The sequence below is a fragment of the Castor canadensis genome, chromosome 6, assembly GCF_047511655.1.
Source record: "Castor canadensis chromosome 6, mCasCan1.hap1v2, whole genome shotgun sequence".
NCBI classification, from domain to species: domain Eukaryota; kingdom Metazoa; phylum Chordata; class Mammalia; order Rodentia; family Castoridae; genus Castor; species Castor canadensis.
In genome coordinates, this window is record NC_133391.1 from 144,550,614 (window position 1) to 144,572,953 (window position 22,340).

General features: G+C 36.2%; 1 protein-coding gene across 3 annotated transcripts in view; it reads right to left on the minus strand.

Moving 5' to 3' along the window:
- Positions 1-22,340, minus strand: part of Wdr70 (WD repeat domain 70) — a 312,490-nt gene that overhangs the window by 41,343 nt on the left and 248,807 nt on the right. For all 3 annotated transcript variants that reach the window (XM_074077580.1, XM_074077579.1, XM_074077581.1), the window contains 3 exons: positions 9,627-9,726; positions 7,989-8,073; positions 7,225-7,363 (listed from right to left, as the gene is read on the minus strand). In XM_074077580.1, the coding sequence (XP_073933681.1) occupies positions 7,225-7,363; positions 7,989-8,073; positions 9,627-9,726 (324 nt within the window). The remainder of the gene's footprint in view (positions 1-7,224; positions 7,364-7,988; positions 8,074-9,626; positions 9,727-22,340) is intronic.

Genomic DNA, 22,340 nt, shown 5'->3' on the forward strand with positions numbered 1-22,340 from the left:
TACTGATCTGGAATCACTCTACCATAATACTTTTATGAGAACTAGGAAGTCATTTCATCTGGTCTTACTGATACCAGCTCCTCTTGGACACTGTGAAGCTAACTTGGTAGGTGATGTAAGGAGAGTACCAGTTACATTTAAATTATGTGTGTTACACATAAATTATATTACAATTAAATTATGATTGCTTCAGGAAATCCCAAGAAAGGGTTTAATGTCTTCATGGTGACCTTCATAATCCAAACTATGAGAGCAGCAAAAATGCAGTATTGTTTTATCCTCTTTGCCTTCTTTTCTTCAGTGACTAAAAAGATACTCCTAGTGAAAATAGTACTTACTGATGATTGTGCCTTCTGACAATAAAAACATTCTCCTAATAGTCATGCTGGAAGTTACTGCCTGACCTGGAAAAGACAGTACTAGAGAAAGGAACATGTGAGTGCTGTACTGGCAGATTTACACTAAACTCCATCATCTTCTATTTATACCCAGGTACCCTATCAAATATTTATACATTTTGGAAGACCAGGAAACAACCAGTGTTCCTATACTCTGCCTTTCTGTCATTAATGAGGAAATGCTCCACATACCTATGTTGAGTACACTGTCCTATCTTGGTGATGGGGAACTATACATGTTTTATTAGATACAAATATGCTAGTAAGGATCCTTTAAATTTCTGCACATTGTAAAATTTCATTAAGCTGATATCACTTTATTCAAAATAATACATAATTTAAAGCAATTGCTATTCTCTAGACAACCAGCTGCCCTATTGCTCTATAACAAAATCAGATTTAAAAATCTAGTTAATTCAAAGTCCATTTTTCCATTTCCTTGTGTTTTGCATTAAGAAGATTTTGCTAAATTTTAGAAGGCAGATAAATGCCAAATACTGTCCTTCAAGTTTATTTTCAGTTGGCATTCGTACTACTGAAAGCTCACGTTCTCTCTGTGTGCTATTCCCTAGACAATCCTGAATAGGCAAAGACACTGACTCTTGCATTTCTGGAAAACTTGTAAGAGGTGCAATTCTGCCTGAACTAGGACTTTCTATCAGTAAGACAGATGATCAGTCCATTCCCAGTACAAAAAGGAAGAACAGATGAGTTCCTCTGCTCCTTTAGAGGCAAGCTTTCATAGGCATAGGTTCAGTAATTTGTTTGAAGTGAATTCCCAGATCAGATATATCTACATTCAAATGTAAGAACAAAGATACATTCCAAAGCCAATTCTGAGGCTGTCTGGAATATCCATTAATTTGAATTACCTTTCTGCTCTCCTCCATATGTACAAATAACAGAGGCTAACTACAGTCTGAATGGTCATCTGTATACTTACAAATTAAGATAAACAGCTAGCTTCAGGAAGGGTTTTTTTTTTTTAACTTCATTGTTCTTTTATATCCATTTATTCTTCCTCTCCAGTCTCTTTGAATTTAATAATATCAACATTCTCTCTTAATAAGAACACAGAAACTTTTGTGTGAAATAAAAATGCTAACATATACTTATTGTGATACTTTCATTTTATGGTATGTGTCATTTTGTATGTTAACGCATACAATAATTTTCTTGAGCATCAAAATGTACTAATTTAAATGTGGTTTTTAGAATCACTATGAATAGTAAGATCAGATGTATTTATTTTCTTCATGATCTTTTCTATCTTTGTCAGTTTTTAGACTTAGTATATACTACTTTTTCAATTTTATTTTTGTGTTTTTTGGTGTCTCACTATGTAGCCCAGGTTGGCCTGAACTCATAATCCTCTAGCTGCAGTCTCCTGTGCTAGAATTACAGGTATGTGCCACCACACCTGGCTTATGCTACTTTTTCAGTAAGAAAAAAACAAAAAACAATACACAAAAATAAATCTTACATAGTTCTCTTTGAAATATATCTGTGAGCAATTAGATCTTACAAGGTGAGGAAAATAATGTGAACTCAATACTAGTGAACAGCTGGTATTTTCACAGAAAATATTTGTTTTTTAAAAGAAATATATATTTTAAAACATGACATGGATCTTACTTTTTCCTCAATAGATATAGTGGATTTTCTCTTTTATAGGCAAACAGACCCTAAATAAGAACTTCTCCTTTCTTTGGGTTAAGTACATGAACTTTGACTTAACATATTTTTAACAATAATTATGTGTATTTTAACCAACACTCATGAAAATAAGGGGCAGTGATAAAACTTGTAACTAAGTGAGTACATAAATATCATTGTGGAAAAATTTCAAGTTCTTGCTATCTTTTGGGAGAGGGCCATAGTTAATATTAATAATGAATGGAAAGTCATTATTTTTATTATATTTATTTCACTTTCCTCTACTTGATGAAGATGAGAAAAACTGATAGAATTCCAAGAAGGCAGATCCAAAATACGTACTTTCTCAAACTACTGAATTAGCTCTATGAAAACAACCACAAGATTTCAAATTCATAGAAGGCGCCTAATACTTAGATATTCTGAGTTTTCTCTTTTAGGAAACATGAGTGAAATGTGCATAATCTAAATTTAATTTCTTACAAAAAGGGGATATTCTGGAGAGCAAGTGGTGGCAGAAAGAAGCAAATATCTAAGCTAAATACTCGGTGGTTAAAATGTTCCTTCTTATAACCACATATTCCCTAGGTAATGACAAATGAATTTTTCTTCCTTAAAACACCTTTACAATTATAGTTCTTATGTTAGTACTAGGATTTTCAATCAACGTACAAATGTCCAAGGCAATGTAGTTGAAAATATCCAGGGACTATCCTTTCCCTTTCCTCTAGAGGCCATGTGTTAGATCAGTTGTGTTAGATGCTGTAGTTGTGTTTTTAAAATAAAAGTTTAAGCCAAGTGCTGGTAGTTCTGAAATCCTAGCTAATCTGAAGGCTGAGATTGGAAGAATTGCTGTGTGAGGCCAATCTGGGCAAAAAGTTCATGAGACTTCATCTGAACAACAGCTGGGTGTGGTGGTGTGTACCTGTCATTCTAGCTACTGTAGGAAGTATAAAATAAGAATATTGTAGTCCCAGCCAGCCTGGGCAAAAAACAAGTTCCTTTCTCCAAAATAACAGAACAAAAAGGGCAGAAGGCATGGCTAAAGCAGTAGGTGTCTGCCTAGAAAGCATGAAGCCAAATCCCAGTACCACCAAAAAAAATAAATAAAATTTCAGTTTTTTCTTTCTATTCTCATTCTCTTCAGTCAAAAGAAGCTCCTCACCAAATTATCTAATCAAAAAAAGAATAAGAAAAGAAGCCAGGTTCAGCTGTGAAATTTGTGGGTTTTTTTCTTTCTACTGTTTTCCACTTTACCCCCAGAGAATACCTGCTATCTCTTTAAAATTATTGCCAGAAATGAATTAGGTAAAGAGACCATCCATCTTAATACCAGTTCAAAACTTTCTTAGCCATGTCCCTTAGTTTATACTTTTTAAGGAAAATTCTATTAGTCATTTTACAAGTTATAATTTGATCAAAACTTACTAAGCAAACAATATTTTGTTATTCCCATGAATTTCCTTGAATAAATGATTTTTTTAAACTTTTACAATTTCTTCTAAACATAATTCTTCTTTGAAAAAGAATATGTCATCTCCAAATTACATTGCATCAATCCTTTTTTGCCTATGCTTTTATTACATAAAGCAAAGTAATATAGGCCTTTTGTATAATAACTAAAAAGCAGTAAGGTCTTATCTACACAAAAACAAAAGTAAATGTGTAAACTCAAGATTCAAGTTATATTCTGGAATTCATCATAGAAAAGAGGTCTGGAGACTGGAGGAGTGACTCAAGTAGCATAGTGCCTGCTTTACAGGGATGAAGCCCTGAGTTCAAACCTCAGTCTCATCAAAAAAAAAAAAAAAAAAAAAAAAAACAAAGAAAAGAGGCCAAGCATACTACTTAAACCACAAGGAATTAGATAATAAGTAAAGAATATATGTGTACTTAACTTACGGAAACATAATTGGACTACAAAGGAAGCATCTAAAATAATTGTAATAGAATTACAAAATATGCGCAAACATCATTGTACACAGTGAAAATAGTAAAAGTTAAAGAAACATTTTCTATCTCCTAGTGAAGAAGTTGAGAATTTCTACACTAAGTAACTAAAAAGGAAAAATATTCAGAGAGCTAACAATGTAGAGTTAAGGCAAGTTTAAAAAAAATTTTAAAACTTTGCTTCAACAACAAATATGGAAATATATTTTAAAGCTATTTTTAGGTAATGTTTATACAATTACCTAAAAATTTTAACTAATTTTTTAGTTAATAAGATATTAATTGCATAGCTTATCATATCCTGACTGAAAACAATGTTTGGCTCCATATCTTTCTATCTCTATCATCTATCTATATGTCTTAGAATGTAACTATCTAAGAATTTATTCTGTTTTAGAAAAAGGGGCAGAAAAAATACAATGAGTCATAATTCATTAAGGTAAATGGACACATCTAGGACAGACACAAAGCATTACTACCTGTGCTTAGTCAAACAAGTACACTACCAACTGTTAATGCTGAAAGTATGAGATGCTGTCTTTTATGCAAATCAAAACTCAACACAATTAAGTACCTTACTAGAGTGAATTGTAGTATTACTAAAAGAACAATGATTGTTTTGGTTTTTGATGATAAATACATAAGAAAATAAAAAAGGTATCTTTGGGCTCTTCTAGCAAAGCATCTACCCATTATCCATTCTAAGAAATGTGTTTATTTTCTTACATTCCAAGAGGACTTAAAACTGAGGCAATAGGTCAAAAGGGCAGTTCAAAAGCCCCTTTAACATAACATTCTATTATATAAACAGAAAACTATGCTGTCTGATATTAACAACAACCCTGTCACCGCCACCATCACCACCACCACTAAATTAATGATTTAAAAGGCCTCTTTAAGGTAAGTGGTTTGGTGTGTATTTGAAATTCTCTCTTCATCCATTTATTCAAATGGATCTGAAAACCTGTTTCCTGACTTTTCCATGACTCTGTATATGATGTATTCTGCTTAATAATCCTTTTCTTTTGCTAGATTCTCTTCATTCACTCATCGCTTACAAACTATATCTAGGGCTTATCTTCTATCCTCTATGCCCTTTCCTTTTCTTAATCAAACTAATCAGCAACCAACATTTCAACTATAAATGCTTCTTCCCCCCTCCCCAAAAATATTTCTCCCCAAACTATATCTTCTTTCTCTTAAGCACCAAACTCATTTACCCATTTGCCTTCCTAGCATCTGTATACAAAAGTTCTACAAATATTTTAAGCACAACATATCAACAGCAGAGTTCACTGTCTTTTTTCCAAAATCTGATTTGTTTTCTATAGATTTTTATCTCAGGGGACATTCACTAAGCCTCTCAAGTTATAAACCTCAGGCTTCATATACAAATGCTCACCAAATCTTGTAAATCTAACCTTTTCATTTCAACAAGTTAATTTTTCCAAAAATCTAAGTCTGAATGTGTCATTCTTTGCTTTAAAAAATAACAAGATAAAAGCACTTTCTTACTGTGATTTTTCAGAGCCAGTTTATTGCTCTAACTCTAAATTCCTTTCTCCTACCCCCATGCCCTGCCATGATACACCTAAGTTCTACAGAACGCATTACCTGAACTTCTCAAGTATTCTTCCAAATCATTCACAAAATATTAAGAGCTACATACTTGCCATACACTGTTCTAAGTACTAAGCAGCAGTGAACAAAACAAAGTTTCTGCCCTTGTGGACTTACATCCTGGTCAAAGAAAACAGACAAAAACATATATAAGGCAGTAGTTAAATGCTATGGAAAGATTCTAGCTAAGAAAGCAACATAGAAAACAAAAATTTAACATACTGCTTTTTCTAGCAAATAGCATGTAAAAAGTCCAGCATGTATTTAAAAATTCAATCATACTTCTGCATTCCTTAATTTATGTACATTCAATTTATAATTTAAAAACACACCACCAAGAACAACACTGAAATGTATAATCATTGAGCTGGACCAACCAATTATAATTATTTTACTTTTTGAGATTAAAGTTGATAGGGTCAATTATTGTTCTTTTGATTCTAGTATTTTAGTTGGCTCCTGGATGCACCCCAAAAATGTATTACAAGTGCTGGAACATTTCAAGTTATGTCATGAGATTAGAATCTATAAAACTTGAGCACTCATCTAGAATTTGTCTCATTGTTGTTTTACTTTTACTATAATATTCAAACTGTAACATGGTTTCAAATTTGGGCCTACAAATTAAGACTCCATAGTAATACTAGAACATTAGAGACAAGAGCCTTTTACTGGTGATTTAAAACCAGTTGTTCAATTGTCTGAATCACTTAAGTGCACAATACATCTCAACTGTTTACACAGAGCTGAAACAACTGGAGAAACCTACATAAGAACACTGTTTGAGATACAGGGCATTACTAAAGGATTTGACAATGAGCCAAAGAAAATTTATACAGATATTAATTGGCCTGTTTCATACTCAGAAAATTACAATGATTTGCTTTACCATCTAAATAATAATATATACTTTAAAAGAATTCAAATTTTCCTTTGAGAATCTTCACCATTAATTATTATATTATATGTGGTTCCAGTCTCAGGACATGAATGCGTGAATGAAGGCTGAAGTTTTCATGCTTATATAAATGTGTAAAGAAAACTAAGGGTTTTAAGTTGCTTGTTTTTTAAGATGTAGAAGTTAAATCTGAAATATTTTAAATTTCCAGTTAACTAAACAGCAATTAAGTTCAGTGGGAACTAAGCCTTACTTAACGACAAGCAGAATTCTGTCAAAGTTTTCAGAGTTTAGGAAACAATGATAAACCTCATCAATTTGAGGGCGTATTTCCCACTTATCCACAATGCCTGGGTCCAGCCAAACATGTACAATGTGGGATGCCCCTCTTTGTATTCTACATGACTCAGCTTACTCCCTCTGCAATTTTCTTGGCAGAGAAGGGGAAACAACTCAGGCCCAGCTGAAATTCTAACTCTGGGCCCATATGAAATATTGGGTCAGGGGAAGGGATAGAGTATATCAGTCTGCAATGACTGACAATTCCTGTGTTGGGAAGAAAAAAATAACAAAATCAAAACAGTTATACTGCATTGTGAGGGCTAGCATTTATGTTGTACTAAAGGAAAAAAAGCAAAACTAAACAAAAGATGACTAGATGACTAATCTTCTCAAAATTGTGAAGAAAAAGAAGATACATACCGCATCTGTAATGTCTATTTCATACACCCTTTGGAAAGTCCTACGCTCAAAGAAAACAAGTTTGCCGTTGCCACATCCCCTTTGAACAGAGGTGCCGGTGACTATGAGTTTATCATCTGGACTGAAACAGCAGTCAGTCCTATGAAAAAAGAACTGATAAGTATAAGCTCATAATCCCCACAACAATGCAGCATAGTAAGTAAATTAAATAAAATATAAACATCACTGTAAAAACAGTGATGCTTTGCTCTATGATTATGTTGACATTACTTTCACACTTTGTTGGTGATCACTTAACACTGGTGTGAAATTTCATTTCTACCAAAATATAAACAGTTTCCTAAGTACCAATTACAGGACTTAGAGGTGAAATCCCATCTCAGGTACCTCAAAAATCTTTTAAAGCTTCAGTTGCCAACTTAGTAGAATACAGTTAACAGTTTTCAGTCACCCAGAACAAGACAGTCTGAAAAACTAAGGATCTATGTGTGCACATAAAATATACACATGTAAACACATGAATGAATATACACATATATCATTCAACTTCAAAAGTTTTTAAAGTGCAAAATGAAAAGAAAAAACACATCTTTCAAAAAACATACTTCAATCACTCAAGTCCCTTTTCTAGAAATTCTAAAAGACATGACATAAATTAACATTAAGATAAAGAAATTTATTTAAATTATTTAAATGTATTCAAATAATTTAAATATAATATAATAATTTAAATATAATAAGTACATTTAAATTATGCTACTTACATTGGGAACATGGTGGGAAGACCTGAGGCTGAAAAAAGTGGCTTATTAAATTGCCGGATGTCCCATAGTTTTAATGTATCATCACCTGACAGGAATGAGAAACAAAAATGTGAATTTTGTACAAAGAACTCATTTCAAGTTTACAGTTTGCTAAACTTTGTGTATAAGGGAAGTAAGAAAGAAGAAAGGGGGGGGAAGGATTGAGAGAGTGCCACATGCACATAAGCATATTTTACTTTTTTTTAACTGTCTTGGGAGCTTGAAAGCAGTAATATTGCAAGAACAGTAGAAAGCTATATGATAATGAGTCAGCCTTCTACAAATTACTTTCCAAATTGATGGAGCATCTACAGGCTAGAAAGAACACTGGAGAAACCTACTCTAAAGCATGATTTTAGAGCAGATGGTAGTTCCTCTGTGTTAAGCATAACCCAACTTCTTAGGAAGATTTAATAGAAGAATCATTAGGACCAAAAATAGTTCAATTCACAACAGATTCTTTTCCCCAATAGTTTGTGGGCAGAGCTATCCATTAACATTAATGAGAATGAGTATGTTATTCCCTGCCCTCCAGTGTAATTCTACCTGTTGTTGTCATTCTTCACTTTGCTGGGGAGTTCTGCTTTCCCAAGTCATTTAAAGAGCAATGGATCTTCTTTTAAGAATCCCTTGTGTATATTTTTATAGAGCTACTAACAAATTTCTGACCAGAAGAAAAGTCAAACTCACATAAGTAATGTCTTTGCTAGTGTTTCTCCCCAGTGCCCACAGCTGAGACCTACCTCAGCCCCTTGGGTCCAATAAGGAATCAAGATCAGATAGTGAGGTGAGTGGAGAGTTTGATTTAAAAAAAAAAAATCCTCCTTTTCTCCCCAGGGACTTCCTCTGAAACTCAACTTTTGATAGACACACCAATCCACAACTGGTTTGGACTTACTACTTTTACTGTGTTAACTCTGCAAAACCCACCTTTGGAATGTTGCCCTATTGCTATAAGTAAGTTCATGGAAGACCCTCAGCCATGTCCCATTCTTTCCCATAATGCATAGCTCATAAGCTGCCCTGGCTATTACTCATCTCCCTCTATTAACATACAGCCTTAACCATGTGAGAAAGTTGTAGCAAAAAAAAAAAATTGAAAACAACATATATACAACCATGTTAGTGTATATAAGCGTACCATAAAACCACATAGAATAATTTAAAATGTAAAAACTGGTTATACAACTTTTCTTTTTTAATTGAACTGAGTTAGTGCCTGAACTGGGGGAAAAAAAAATTAGTGTTCAACAGAGCATTTTGAAACACCAGACACAGAATTATAAAATGGTAGAGAAAGAATGAAAAGAATTTAGATGATCATCTACAAAATTCCAAAGGCAGAAGCAAAGGTCATCCATGAAGTTCAAACTTTTATGAAACTTGGAGCTAAAATAAAAACAAAAGTACATTATTTCTAAAATTTATTTGATAACTTTTAATACAAATCATGTTGCCAAGTTGAAATGAAAAAAATCAGATGGGCAAAGGTACATTAATAAAACCACAACTAGTTTACTAAGCGCTTGGATATTACTGTTAAGAGTTAAATATGATCATTTTATATATAAAACACATCAAAAAGGGCTTTTAACTTACCTCCACGAGAGGCAAGGACATTACCATCATAGGAAAAAGCCACACAAGAAGTGTCTGTGCCTGGGTCATGAGCTTGTTTGTAGTGGAATTTAGGATGAACCTGTTTGCAAACACAAGCAAAGTGTTAACATCTCCCCTATATTCAGATGACAGTATTTCTGTGGCAAGAACATTTCACTTTGTCATGAATAAAATTAAACCTATAGGTATTAATTTCACCTGATTATAGTTTGATTTCCCTCTTAAAAAAATTAGAAAGGCATTTCAAAACATTTATTTGTTTTAATAAAGAAGAAATAAGATTAGTATGAGGAGACAGTTTTCAGACTGCCTGAGCAACAAAATTACAACTGCATTTCTTTAAAATTTTATCATTTTTACATGTACTTACATATGTATACATTATTTGGGCCACCTCCCCCAGCCACACAACTGCATTTAGTCCTTCCTATCATGCTCATAAATTTATATGGACTATTTTCTATATCTATTGAATGAGCAAATATAAATAAAAACAAATGAGCACTTTATTAAATATATTTATTTTATTCCTCATATATGCCTAGTATACGCCATTGTACACATGCTATAGGCCTAGAACTATCTTTAATGTGCCTGTTGAATGATGATGATGACAGCAGCAGCTAACTGTTACACAATGTCTATCCTATACACTACAGCTTTTCTACCTTGCCTATTTAGTCTTCACAAAGTTCTACTATTATAAGTTAGGTTCTACTACTATCCTCCCCATTTGACAGTTTAGGAAACTGAAGCACAGAGACTTAAGTACTTTATCTGAGGCCATACAGTTTATGAATGGTAGAGCTGGGAGTCTGCACTCAAACACTGTATTGTAACCCTTTTCTTTCTGATCTACCATAATAGACATTTGCTTCTAATGTCACTTCTGTACAGTTGATGACTTGTAAAAGTAACATTACTACACATATCTTGTCACTCAGTTATGATTACTAGCACAGGCAAGGTATTTCAAAAAGTAAGGCCTACATGAACAGCAATATCTGATTCATTGAAAACCTTATCCTCTATATAGCTGTCACTAGTAGAGGACTCTTTGTGATATCTTGGAATATAAAGAACCTGTCTCAAAAAAAAAAAAAAAACCAATAAGCAAACAAAACAAAACAAAAAACTAGATAAACAAGATTCACTGGTTTGGGATAGCCCCCTCTTTTTTGTGTGTAATGCTGGGGATTGAACTTAGAGCCTTACATGTGGTAGGCAAGTGCTCTACCGCTGAGCTATATCCTTGGCCTTACGAAACTATTTTTGGACATAGGTTTTAACATCCAATCAAGGCTCCCAGGAGATGGGACACATTCTGCTACTAGAATAGTATGAGAAGCCTGGAAAAGTGGTGGCCAAGGTTGAGTAAAGCAGAGATGCCTCAGTTGCAGATAATTAAGAAAAGAATAAGATAATGGGGGGAAGTTAGCATGCTGGAATTGATATACTTTGTCAAGCCAGAAAACACAGAATATTATTTTTCAACACCAGGCCCAAAGGAAATAACATTTACTAAGGCCATCAAGAAATGAATAGGGGGCTAGGGGCATGGCTGAAGTGGTAGAATACCTACAAAGCAAGTGCAAGACCGTGAATTCAAACCCCAGTACTGCCAAGGGAGGGAGGGAGGGAGAGAGGGAGGAAGAAAAGAAGAAATAGGTAAAGGGAGTCAATGTTGCCAAGAAGTTTAGAAGGAATTCTCTTCTGTAGCTCAGGGCTAGTCACAGAGCTGGGTCAGTAATATCTATGGGGATTATGGCATCTAAGGTAATAATATCCAACATGTAATATCTAGTTACTAATAGCAGAAGCTGAAATTACTGTAATGACTGGCAAAATCAGAGAGGCATCCAAGGGGGGCTTGATGCATGGGGAGTTGCAGTGATAGCAGAAAGACCATGGCATCCCTGGGGAAAGAAGAGTGGCCAGCCAACAAGTATACTGCTCAATATCTACAATCAAAAAGAGAGTAGGAGGCTGGGGGTGGCCACCCCAGTAAAAAGTCATGATCCCACGCTCCACTGCTCTATTTCCAATAATGGGCCTGTTTTCAAATCAGAAACAAGGCAGGGAAATTCCTCAGAGAAAGGACACTGTTACTTATTGGGGCAAGTATACATTTTGATAAGTCCCCTAGTCCTTTTCAGAGGGATTGTTGACTACTATATCCTTAACAAACAGTAGTCACAATTGTAGTTGGTATTAATTATTAATAAATACTAAGGGTGCCTTACAGGCTGAAGGACTTCCCACTGGCCTGGCCAAAGCTTTCTTAGAACTGCACTGTTGTCTGAGATTCTTCTTAGCCTTCCTCCATTCCTCTTCCCATTAGTTCCCTCTTTCTTTCCTAGGGGTCAGACCTCAAGCACCATCTGATTACTTGGAGACGATCAGCCTTCTCTGGTTCCGTACTCATTTTTCCCTCACTGACATTTTTGAAATAAATTTCTTACCTGTCTAATGATACCTTGTATCTGTTCCTCCCTAACACAGGACATTAGCAAATGACACAAGAAAAGGTCAGTGAGGGCATGCACATTGGGATTGCTCTCTTGCTGCTTTTGGAACCCAGCCACCAGGTGAAAAAGCATGCACCAGCTTCCTGGATGATCAGATTTAAGCTCTCAGTCATCCCCACAGCACCAACTGGCATTTTAGGTAAGGGCCAGGGACAGCCACATCAATAAGGCTATCCTAGATCATCCATCCACAATTGAGCTGTTAATTAACTGCTGATCCAATACAGAGCCAACAGAAATCAGCCAACTCAATCCAGACCAGAATTACTGCACAATACCAAAGAACTATAGAACTATGTACAGAATTACTGTACATAGACCTACAGAACTATGAAAAATAATGTTTGTCATTTTAAGTCACTAAGTTTTAGGGTAGTTTGTTATGTTGCAAACATCAACCAATACAACATAAAAAGAATGTGACCAGTGTTGGGTGCATAGTAAACATTATACGGGAGCATTATTATCAACTTGTTAATAAGAAGGTTGACTCTCCTCTACTTAATATTCTACTAAATGATATTCATCACAGTCCCATGATCCTGCAAATTTATTCCATGTTTACCATGTCTCACACTTCATATAATCACTGCACTCTTGCCTTCTTTGCATCTACCAATGAGAGTAAAAATTCTTTATAGCAATGTTTCTTAATTCTTGCCATGGTTCACAAGAATAATCATTGTCCTTAAGAAGTTGTTTTCACTGAATTATAGGCATTTTTTCTATACATTCTTTGACATCAAATAACGTGATGATTCTAGCAGGTAATATAAAAGTGACAGAAGAGAATGCTTGGAAACAGCTCATTCTTACAAGACAAGGAGGAGAAGAGTTATGCTTAAGTTACTAGAAGAAAGCTCTTTCCCCACATTTCTGACCCTTTCTTTCAAGTAGGACAGCTGCAAATTATTTTATTCTTGGGCATGCCACCTGAACTCCAAGAACCCTAATGAGACTGCTAGAGTATAATATAATGTGTCATTATGTAACATGGTGCTAAACAAGAGGAAAATATTTAGTAAACAATAGCAAATGAAACTTTGAACTTTTGAGCATGCTTCAAGGAAACAATGTTTCATATTCAGTTGACAGTCGTCCAAGTTTCTAACTTCTTTAAATAAAGATAATTATGTTCCAGGACATCAGGATTTTTTCCTTCGCTCCTTTCTTTTGAAGAAATTATTTAAAGATGAGTCTATTCATCATCCCCCATAATATAAAAGTAAGATAATAAAAATGGTCAAATTCATTATTTATAATGACAACTACAATTCATAAGGACCCCTTTACATATACATCATAAAAGAAATAAATGAAGACATGGAATTTAATTGAAATGATGTGCAAGTTGGGTAAATATGTACGAACTCTGCTCTTTCATAAAGCATTTATTGCATCAACTATAATCCAGCATTGTGTAAGGTTTGTTGGGTAATAAAATGGTAAGTATTGACCTGTACTACTGATGAAGGAGGTCACAAATGAGAGCCAAAGGGAGGGCATGTATAACTGGGGTTGTATTTCCTAGCAGGATTCTCCAGTCTTAGACCAGGTTCACTGCCAAAACCACTGGGATTTCGGAAAACAGCTGTGACTTAGCATTTAATTTCCACCTGTGTTTGGCAAAGAGAAAGGCAAGCCTTCCATCATAATTGGACTATGCTGCAATTATATGCCTGTTTGGTCATCTCAAGCCAGGTGACTGCAGTGTGTGACTACCTAGGGCTCTATCTGGTGACCAGCTGGAAGCTGCAGCTGTGGGAGAAAGCTCAGCCACTAAGATGTGTGAGTCATAGGCAGAACATGACGGCAGTGCGCTGGAATCTTCTGGCTCCCCGTGTGCTTGCAACTTGAAATTCAAGGTGTTTACTTTAGTCTATAAAACAAACCCCTTATGGCTAGGGCACAAGTTACCTTCACATTAATCTCCCCTCTTATAAACCCTAGCTGAGATCAGTCTGTATACCAGTTAGGCACTCTAGATTTATGTTTCAAAAATCTGGATGCAAAAATATTTTAAAGCCCTATGAGGGCTTGTGCTTTTAAAATTTCAAAAAGACATGCAATGAAATAGCCTATCTTCTTATACTCTGATTTATAATTTTCAGAAATCATACAGAATCATTTGAAGTTGGGGGATATGATCTAATTAGACTATTAAATATACGGCATATTTTGCTGTTCTAATTTTAAGCAAAATATTTTTACTGGGAAAAAAATGAGATAACTAATACAGAATATGATATTGTATACCTCTCAAATGAGAATATCACCTAAATCACCAAGAGGAATGATTTAGGAAAAAAGTCTTTCCAGAAAGATAGCCCAAAAGCAAGGTTTCCCAGAGAATGTTTTGTGTTATAGCATCATGTCGAATGGCTATGTAAGCCTGAGAAACTAGAGTTTATTTGCATACCATGGCCTTGTCTTGAAGATTCACAATACACATCAGTATATTAAAAGCCAGAGTCTTTTAAGTAATAGTCCTGGAATAAATCAACCTCTTTAACATTCCCAAAGCTTACTTGACTATGCAATCTCTTTTTTTTTTTTTCAGATAATACATACCAGCACAGATTGAACTAATATTCTCTGGACCTTAACTGGGAAAATGCATATTTAGAGCCAGGGTTAACAAACTTTTTCTGGAAAAGTCCAGACAGTAAGTATTTTGGGCTTTGAGGACCTTACAGACTGTCACAACCATTCACTTCTGCCATTGCAGCATGAACACAGCAGCAAAACAAATGGATACGACTGTATGTTCCAATAAAACTTGATTTGCAAAAAGAGGTGGCCAGCTAGATTTGGCCCAAAATTAGCTCACCTGTGATCAAGAGAGAACAAAACCTTCTTCAGCCCTCTATTTGTCAGATCATTGTTAGTTCAATTAAGGCTTCTGTGTAATTCAGTAACAACTTTAATGTGCAACACTAATGGTGGTGGATAACAGCAGCTACACTTATTGACCATGCTGCTACTCAGGGAAGCAACACTACGTTTTCTAATTTCATCTTTAAAACAAGTCTCCAATTTTCTCATCTCATGAACAAGAAAACTGAGGCTGAGTGAGGTAATTTACCCAAAGACATATAACAAGAAATTTTCAAGAGCAAAAAGCCAAACCTTGATTCTAGCTCCAGGAGCTGTAATATTCACCAAAACACCACTTTATGATAAGCTGCCATGTTCCCCATCCCCACCTTTGGTGTCTGGGAGAGTGTTAATAGTATCAAGGAAACTAGTTTCATATTCCCAGGGCAGACAGTACAAGAGGGAACAATAACATTAAATAACTCTCTTCTCCTTCAAATTACATAATACATTAAATTTTACTATTACTATTACTCTGTAATAGTAAAATTCAATCTAAGACAAAAACTTACCAGTCTTTTATCCACATGAGGCAGTAAAAATCACAAACCAGTCATGTTATCTCCCTTTATTCCCACTCAATGAGAGCTGGTACCTAGTAACAGTGGCTAAACATTTACTAGGCACTTACTATGAGCTACATTTTCTCAGACCCATGAGGTAAGTACTATACTATGGCTACTTTCCTGGGAGTTTCCTAACTGCCCTAGGTCAGGTGACCAGTAAATGGCAAAGCCAGAATTTGAACCTAGGCAGCATGGCTCCGGTTCTGGGCTTTCAGTCACCATTATACATGGTACATATTCACAGCTCTTCTGACTTTGAGCAATTTCTACTCTGACCCTCATCTGCAAGTAAAGTTACTGTGTTCATGCAGCAATGCTGTTCTTCCCTTACTGGGCCAGTTCTCTCTCCACTACTGCTTGTATTTTAAAGTGAAAAGTGGAGAAGTCAAATATGAGATAGTGGTTAGTATAGTCCTTTCTATAAACAGATAAAACTATCACCCATAGCTACATTTGACTCTAGGCCACCAGGTAAATTCAGTCTATAAGCCTAGGCCAATTATACTTTATTCAATAAGATCATACTAAGAGTTTCTGAAGTAACTTAAAACTTGGTAAATAACACAGGGACAAGTTGGCAAAAAGGAAATCCTATTGCTGTGGATCTTTTTAACTGCCCTTTATAAAATGTTACCTTTTCTCCTTAATCTTTTAACTCTTTAAGTTTGGGATAACGGGATAGGGGCTTAGACTGTCTATATCCCATAAGAAAAACAAATGTGAACAAAAGCGCAGCTCCCAATTCAGCTCTTTAATTGAAGAACTTGAAAACCACCATGCCAACACCGGAAGCACAGCTCCGTGGAATGACCTGCCTAGACGGGAGGGAAAACCCGGCGGTGCCCCCTTTGAAGTCCAGCTGCCTGAGATTCACTGGCAGCCGACCTTCAAAGTGAGCCGATGCTTCCTTCCCTCAGCCTGGCCGCCAAGCTTCCCGGGCAGCTGGGCGATTTAGCCACTCTCTCTGCCCAGCTGTCTGTGAACTCTGGCAGCCAGTTCAAATGAGGAATAGTGAGGTGGTAGAGAAGTGGGGAGGGGAGGAAGCGGGAAGGCGGGGTGGTGGGCCCAGTGGCGCCAGGGAAAAAAGGATTCTGGGTTTTCCTTGGAGCCAAGCTTATCAAAATCAGTCAAGAGCCCAATCTTTCAAAGAAGCACAATCCAAGTCCACTACAAAGCAACTTGCAGTGACCGGAGAGATTCAAACATACTTTTCTAAAAAGTTGATTGAGGGGCCTGAGGTGTGGCTTGAGTGATAGAGCACCTGCCTAGCAAACACAAGGACCTGAGTTCAAACCCCAATACCGCACCCCCCCAAAAAACAACTCAACCAAACAAAAGCATGTACTCTTCCAAAGATGGTCCAGTTGCTGCAGAGAACAGTCCAATCTCTACATAGAAATATTGGGAACCAAGACAAAGTCAAGCATCAAAAATGTACAGTCCATTACTGATTTTGATTTTCTAACAACAGGAGTTGATGATTCTTTAGGACTATGGGTGGCTGTATGTCAACTGTGTTGTGGCAACCCTTCTGTTTCCCTGGCAGCCAATAGCTGAAAAAACTTATCTGTTTCTGTGCCTGTGCAGCAGATGCTTGGGGAAAACTGGTTCCTTGAACATAAACACTGCCAATGTGCTGTTATGTTTATCCATGGGAACCACATGCTTAGGGTAGAAAGCAGTGGGTGTTATCAGCTGCAGGTGCAGAAGGGATGTAGAACAGTTCTGCTAACAAACTTTCCAAAGAAGTCTATCCAAGAATTTAAGTGGGAGACTATAAAAAAGGGATTGTATACAGGTGATTAAAAAGAAAAACTGAAAAACAGAAGACTAAATCATCAGATTTGCATTTCTGAGTACTCTAGAAGCTACCTGCAAAAGAAGGAGGGGGGTGTTGGAAGTCAGCAAAGACTGATAATAAAAGTTATGAAATCTTTTCTCTGGTTTATTATAATTTGATTAGAAAAGGAATGTATGGATAAGTTGATACCACACACTCTGACAACAAGAACAAAAGAGTTAATATTCAAATAGACTAAAGTCACTAGTAGTTACAAACTCATATTCTCTGCTCTTTAGATCTCCTTGAAACTATATGACACAGCAGTCAGCATTAAGTTCAATGATATTAAAGACATATGTAAGTCAAATACCCTGCTTCAAGCAGATAGGTCCTTTGCTGGAGCAGACACAGGGTTCAAACAGGAGCCAGAAAGGAGTTTATATGCTTTATTTTCCATTATAGCCATCAGCCAGTCAGTTAGTCCCCATCAGCAGCAGCAGCAACTCAGTAACAAGTGCTCCTTCCCCCTGCCCCCAGCCTGCTTAGTGCAGTGGGTTTTATACCAATATAGACAAAAGTGGCATCCAGTCAAGTTATTACATCTATTGTGCATGCAAATCCAGACATTAATTGACTAACTGACCTTGAGTGGTTACCAAGCAACAGTATACCTATCTATAGAGTGTGCCTGCATACAGGTAATTAGCTTAATAACCACTTTCCTTACAACATACAATTCAAAACTTATGATCTAAATTTAAAAGCACAATAGTGAGTCAACAGAAGAAGCACCAAATAATATTTGTTGAAATTCACTCATTCTACAAACATTTATGGAATCCTTGCCATGTGCAAGGTACTATGTTACAATGTGGTAGATGGCAACATTCATAAAACAGCTCCTTACTAGCAAGAAGCTCTGTCTGGAAAGGGAAGTAAACACAAAAACAAATAGCTACTATAAATTCTGTGACAAACATCAGCAGTATTCACAAATATATGGCAAAACCATCCAAAACCAGGTCAACTTTACTTGGAAGTATGATGGCAATAGACTGGGAAAGGTAGAAAGGAGTCAAGTAAAGGCTGGTGAGGATGCTTGGCCATGGTCTTTGAAGAATAAGAAGGCCATTAGGGATATAGGAAATATTACCCTACTGGAGGACCAAGACTATAAAAGATTCATAAATGTGAAATAGCTCATTACTTTGGGAACTACAGGTAGAACTCAGAATACAGCAGTAGTAGATAGCGCTGAAGAGCCAGAGGTCATTAGCAGCATCATATGGTCTTCTACCAGAGTTTGTTCAAAAAGAACAAACACCCTCTTACACTGCTGGCGGGAATGTAAACTAGTACAACCACTCTGGAAAAAAATTTGGAGGCTACTTAAAAAGCTAGACATTGATCTACCATTTGATCCAGCAATACCACTCTTGGGGATATACCCAAAACACTGTGACACAGGTTACTCCAGAGGCACCTGCACACCCATGTTTATTGCGGCACTATTCACAATAGCCAAGTTATGGAAACAGCCAAGATGCCCCACCACTGATGAATGGATTAAGAAAATGTGATATCTATACACAATGGAATTTTATGCAGCCATGAAGAAGAATGAAATGTTATCATTCGCTGGTAAATGGATGGAATTGGAGAACATCATTCTGGGTGAGGTTAGGCTGGCCCAAAAGACCAAAAACCGTATGTTTTCCCTCATATGTGGACATTAGATCAAGGGCAAACACAACTAGGGGATTGAATTTTGATCACAAGATAAAAGCGAAAGCACACAAGGGAGATACAAGGATAGGTAAGACACCTAAAAAATTAGTTAGCATTTGTTTCCCTCAACGCAAACTAAAGCAGATACCTTAAAAGCAACTGAGGCCAATAGGAGAAGGGGACCAGGAACTAGAGAAAAGGTTAGATTAAGAAGAATTAACCTAGAAGGTAACTCACATGCGCAGGAAATTAATGTGAGTCAACTCCCTGTATAGCTATCTTTATCTCAACTAGCAAAAACCCTTGCTCCTTCCTATCATTGCTTATACTCTCTCTTCAACAAAATTAGAGATAAGGGCAAAATAGTTTCTCCATCGAGGGGGTGGGAGGGAGAGAGAGGGGGTGGGGTGGGTGGTAAGGGAGGGGGTGGGGGCAGGGGGGAGAAATGACCCAAGCATTGTATGCACATATGAATTAAAAAAAAAAAAAAGAACACTTTTTACATGAAGACCTAAATTAGGAGTGGCCTCAAAACACCTGTCACCCTTCTTCCCCAGTGCCCTGCAAGAGTGCCCCAGTTTCCATCTCACTGTGCTGACACTCACCTGGGAGGGTCAGTGTCCAAAATGACCTGCAGATGGAGGCAGCGCTTTCCTTTCTCTTGAGCACAGGGCATCACGTTTGGTAAATGGGTTTTCGAGTGTCTAGCGTAACATGAAAGGGGATCAGACTTGCCAAGTGGAGCTGTTCAGTAGAGATGTCCAGGGCTTTCTTTTATAAGTTAAGCTGAAGCAATGGAAGAAGAGTGGCTAACATAAAAGTGTTCACTCTTAGGATAAAACAGTAAAACCAACACAATGCTTAATGAGTCTCTTTCCATTGCGAAGAAAGAAGTAATGTTCTTTACAATGATGGGTGTTTTCTGTATCCTTTAGCCATGCATGTAATCCAGTCTTTATCCTAAAAAAGGGTGTCCTGGGATAACCCAGAGAGTCAACAAACTCAGCCTGTGGGGCAGCTTGGGAGTTGAGCTGAGTGAAATGTCATAGAGCCCTGAAGGAACTCATAGCTGCTTCTCAGTCTCAGGAAGGGGTGACAGGGAAGGGTGGTAACTAGGGAAAAGTGGAGCACCTGGGTCCTCCCTCCATAAAAGAGATAATTAGCACTGTAGGCAAGGTTGAGTCTCTGAAATATTTTAAGAATAGAGTGGTAATGTGATCATGTTCATATTTTAAAAGATCACTCAATAGTGGTAAGAAAAGGGAAAACTGAAAGCAGGGAGATACATTAGGAACGTCTGCATAGGGCCAGGTAAAGGCTTGAAGCTGGGCAATGGAGAAGTATGAACAGAGCAATTTAAGTCGTAGTCAACGACTTTGGTATGGGCAATTGTAGTTAATTTGTGAAGTGGATGCAGCAAATATAGTCTAATGTGGATAGAAACCTGAAAATGAAAGAGAAGTTGAAGGAGACTTTTGCTAAATAAAAACAACAAAAAGCAGAAACTTGAACATATTTTCTAGGTGCCAATAGGGATGAAAAGAATAAAAATAAAGAAAAGGTAATAACTGATAGAATTAGGTTCAGAGGAAGCATGTGATCCATTGCCCAGGAGGAAGAATTAGTAAAGAACTAAAAGAGAAAGACCTCTTCATTGAAGACTGCAGGAAGGGTGGCTGAGAAATTAAGGTGGTATAAGCACATTTATACAAACAGAATTTCAGCCTATATTGTCCATACTTTTTCATATAAAGGAGAGGGGATAATTGAGTAGGAAATAGGTGGGCAAGAAAAAATCCTGGAACGTTTGAAAACATCTGATGAGATAAATGACAGAGCTCACAGGATAAGAAAAAAGGAAGGGAATGTCAAGTCAATAAGAACCCCCCCCTCCAAACTCCATTATTTATAAATCTGCAGTGGCACTAACCTGCAAAGATGTAGGTTTTCTCAATTTGGACACAGAATCAGAGAGGAAGAAAGGAAAGTATGATGAGGAGGGTGAAGAACGTGTGTGTGTGTGTGTGTGTGTGTGTGTGTGTGTGTGTGTGTGTGTGTGTCTATGTGTGTCTGTGTGTGTTTGTGTGAGAAAATAGAATAATGAAGCCTACTAAAAACTGTATAAAAGGGGGAAGGAGGTAGAGGGCTTAAGAAAGAGTTAACTGGGAGTGAATTTCATCAAAGTACATTACATGTATGTATGGAAATACCATAATGAAACACCTTTGTAAAATTAATTTATGCTAATAAAAATTTTTAGAGTATTAAAAATATGAAAATCAAATATAAATCCACAACAAACAATGATTTCTTTGGTTAACAACACAGAAAGCTCAAGCAAGACAAAAACATCACTGCCTAGCAAGCCTGAGCCCCTGGGTTCAAACCCCAGTGCTGCCAAAAAATTAAAGAAGATTAAAAACATCAGTGCTATTACCTGACTGCAATATGTTACAAACAGCTAAGAAGAATCAACAATCTGTTTTCTAATGATAAAAGAAAGTACCTTAAAATTTGTGTATGTCACAGAGGAAGAATTAGAATATCATTAGAATGATAAAAAACTCCTAAATCATTTTTAGAAGAACTAGCTGAAGGGAAAGTGATGCAATGAATTGTATGCAGCTCATTAAGATTACTCCTACTAATAGAAAATATGATTAAAACTAAAGGGAACCAACCTTCTTTATATAGAGATAGACATGTGTAGACCCAAAGGCAAACTGTCTAGGCCCCTTCTTCAGTCTCCCTTTATTTAAATGTTTTTTTTTAATCAGAACATAAGAAGACAAAATGGAAATGTTTTATTTTGCACTAAAATAAAATGAAACATAACCCAAGGCTAGCAAATGTTGTGGGACAGGATGTCACCAGCCTAATTCTTGCAGAAAAAAACAAAACAAAACTGAATTTTTTGTTTGAGGATTTCCATACTACTCAATAACTCAGTTCATTAATCTGTGCATACCTGGTATGTGCCTTATCTGGACAATTTCATGCTGGAAATATTCTTTTTTTTTTAGGCCATTTTAAGTGGGAACCCTTAAATATCTGGGTATGAGATTGTAACCTATATGTTCATTTTCAACAGTCTCCCTATTTTAAAGTTTTGGAGATCACAATTATTATGTCAAATAGAAATGAAAACAGTGGTATAATTCTTATTTTCTATACCTGAAGAATTAAATTAAATTATTTTCAGTAAATAAAT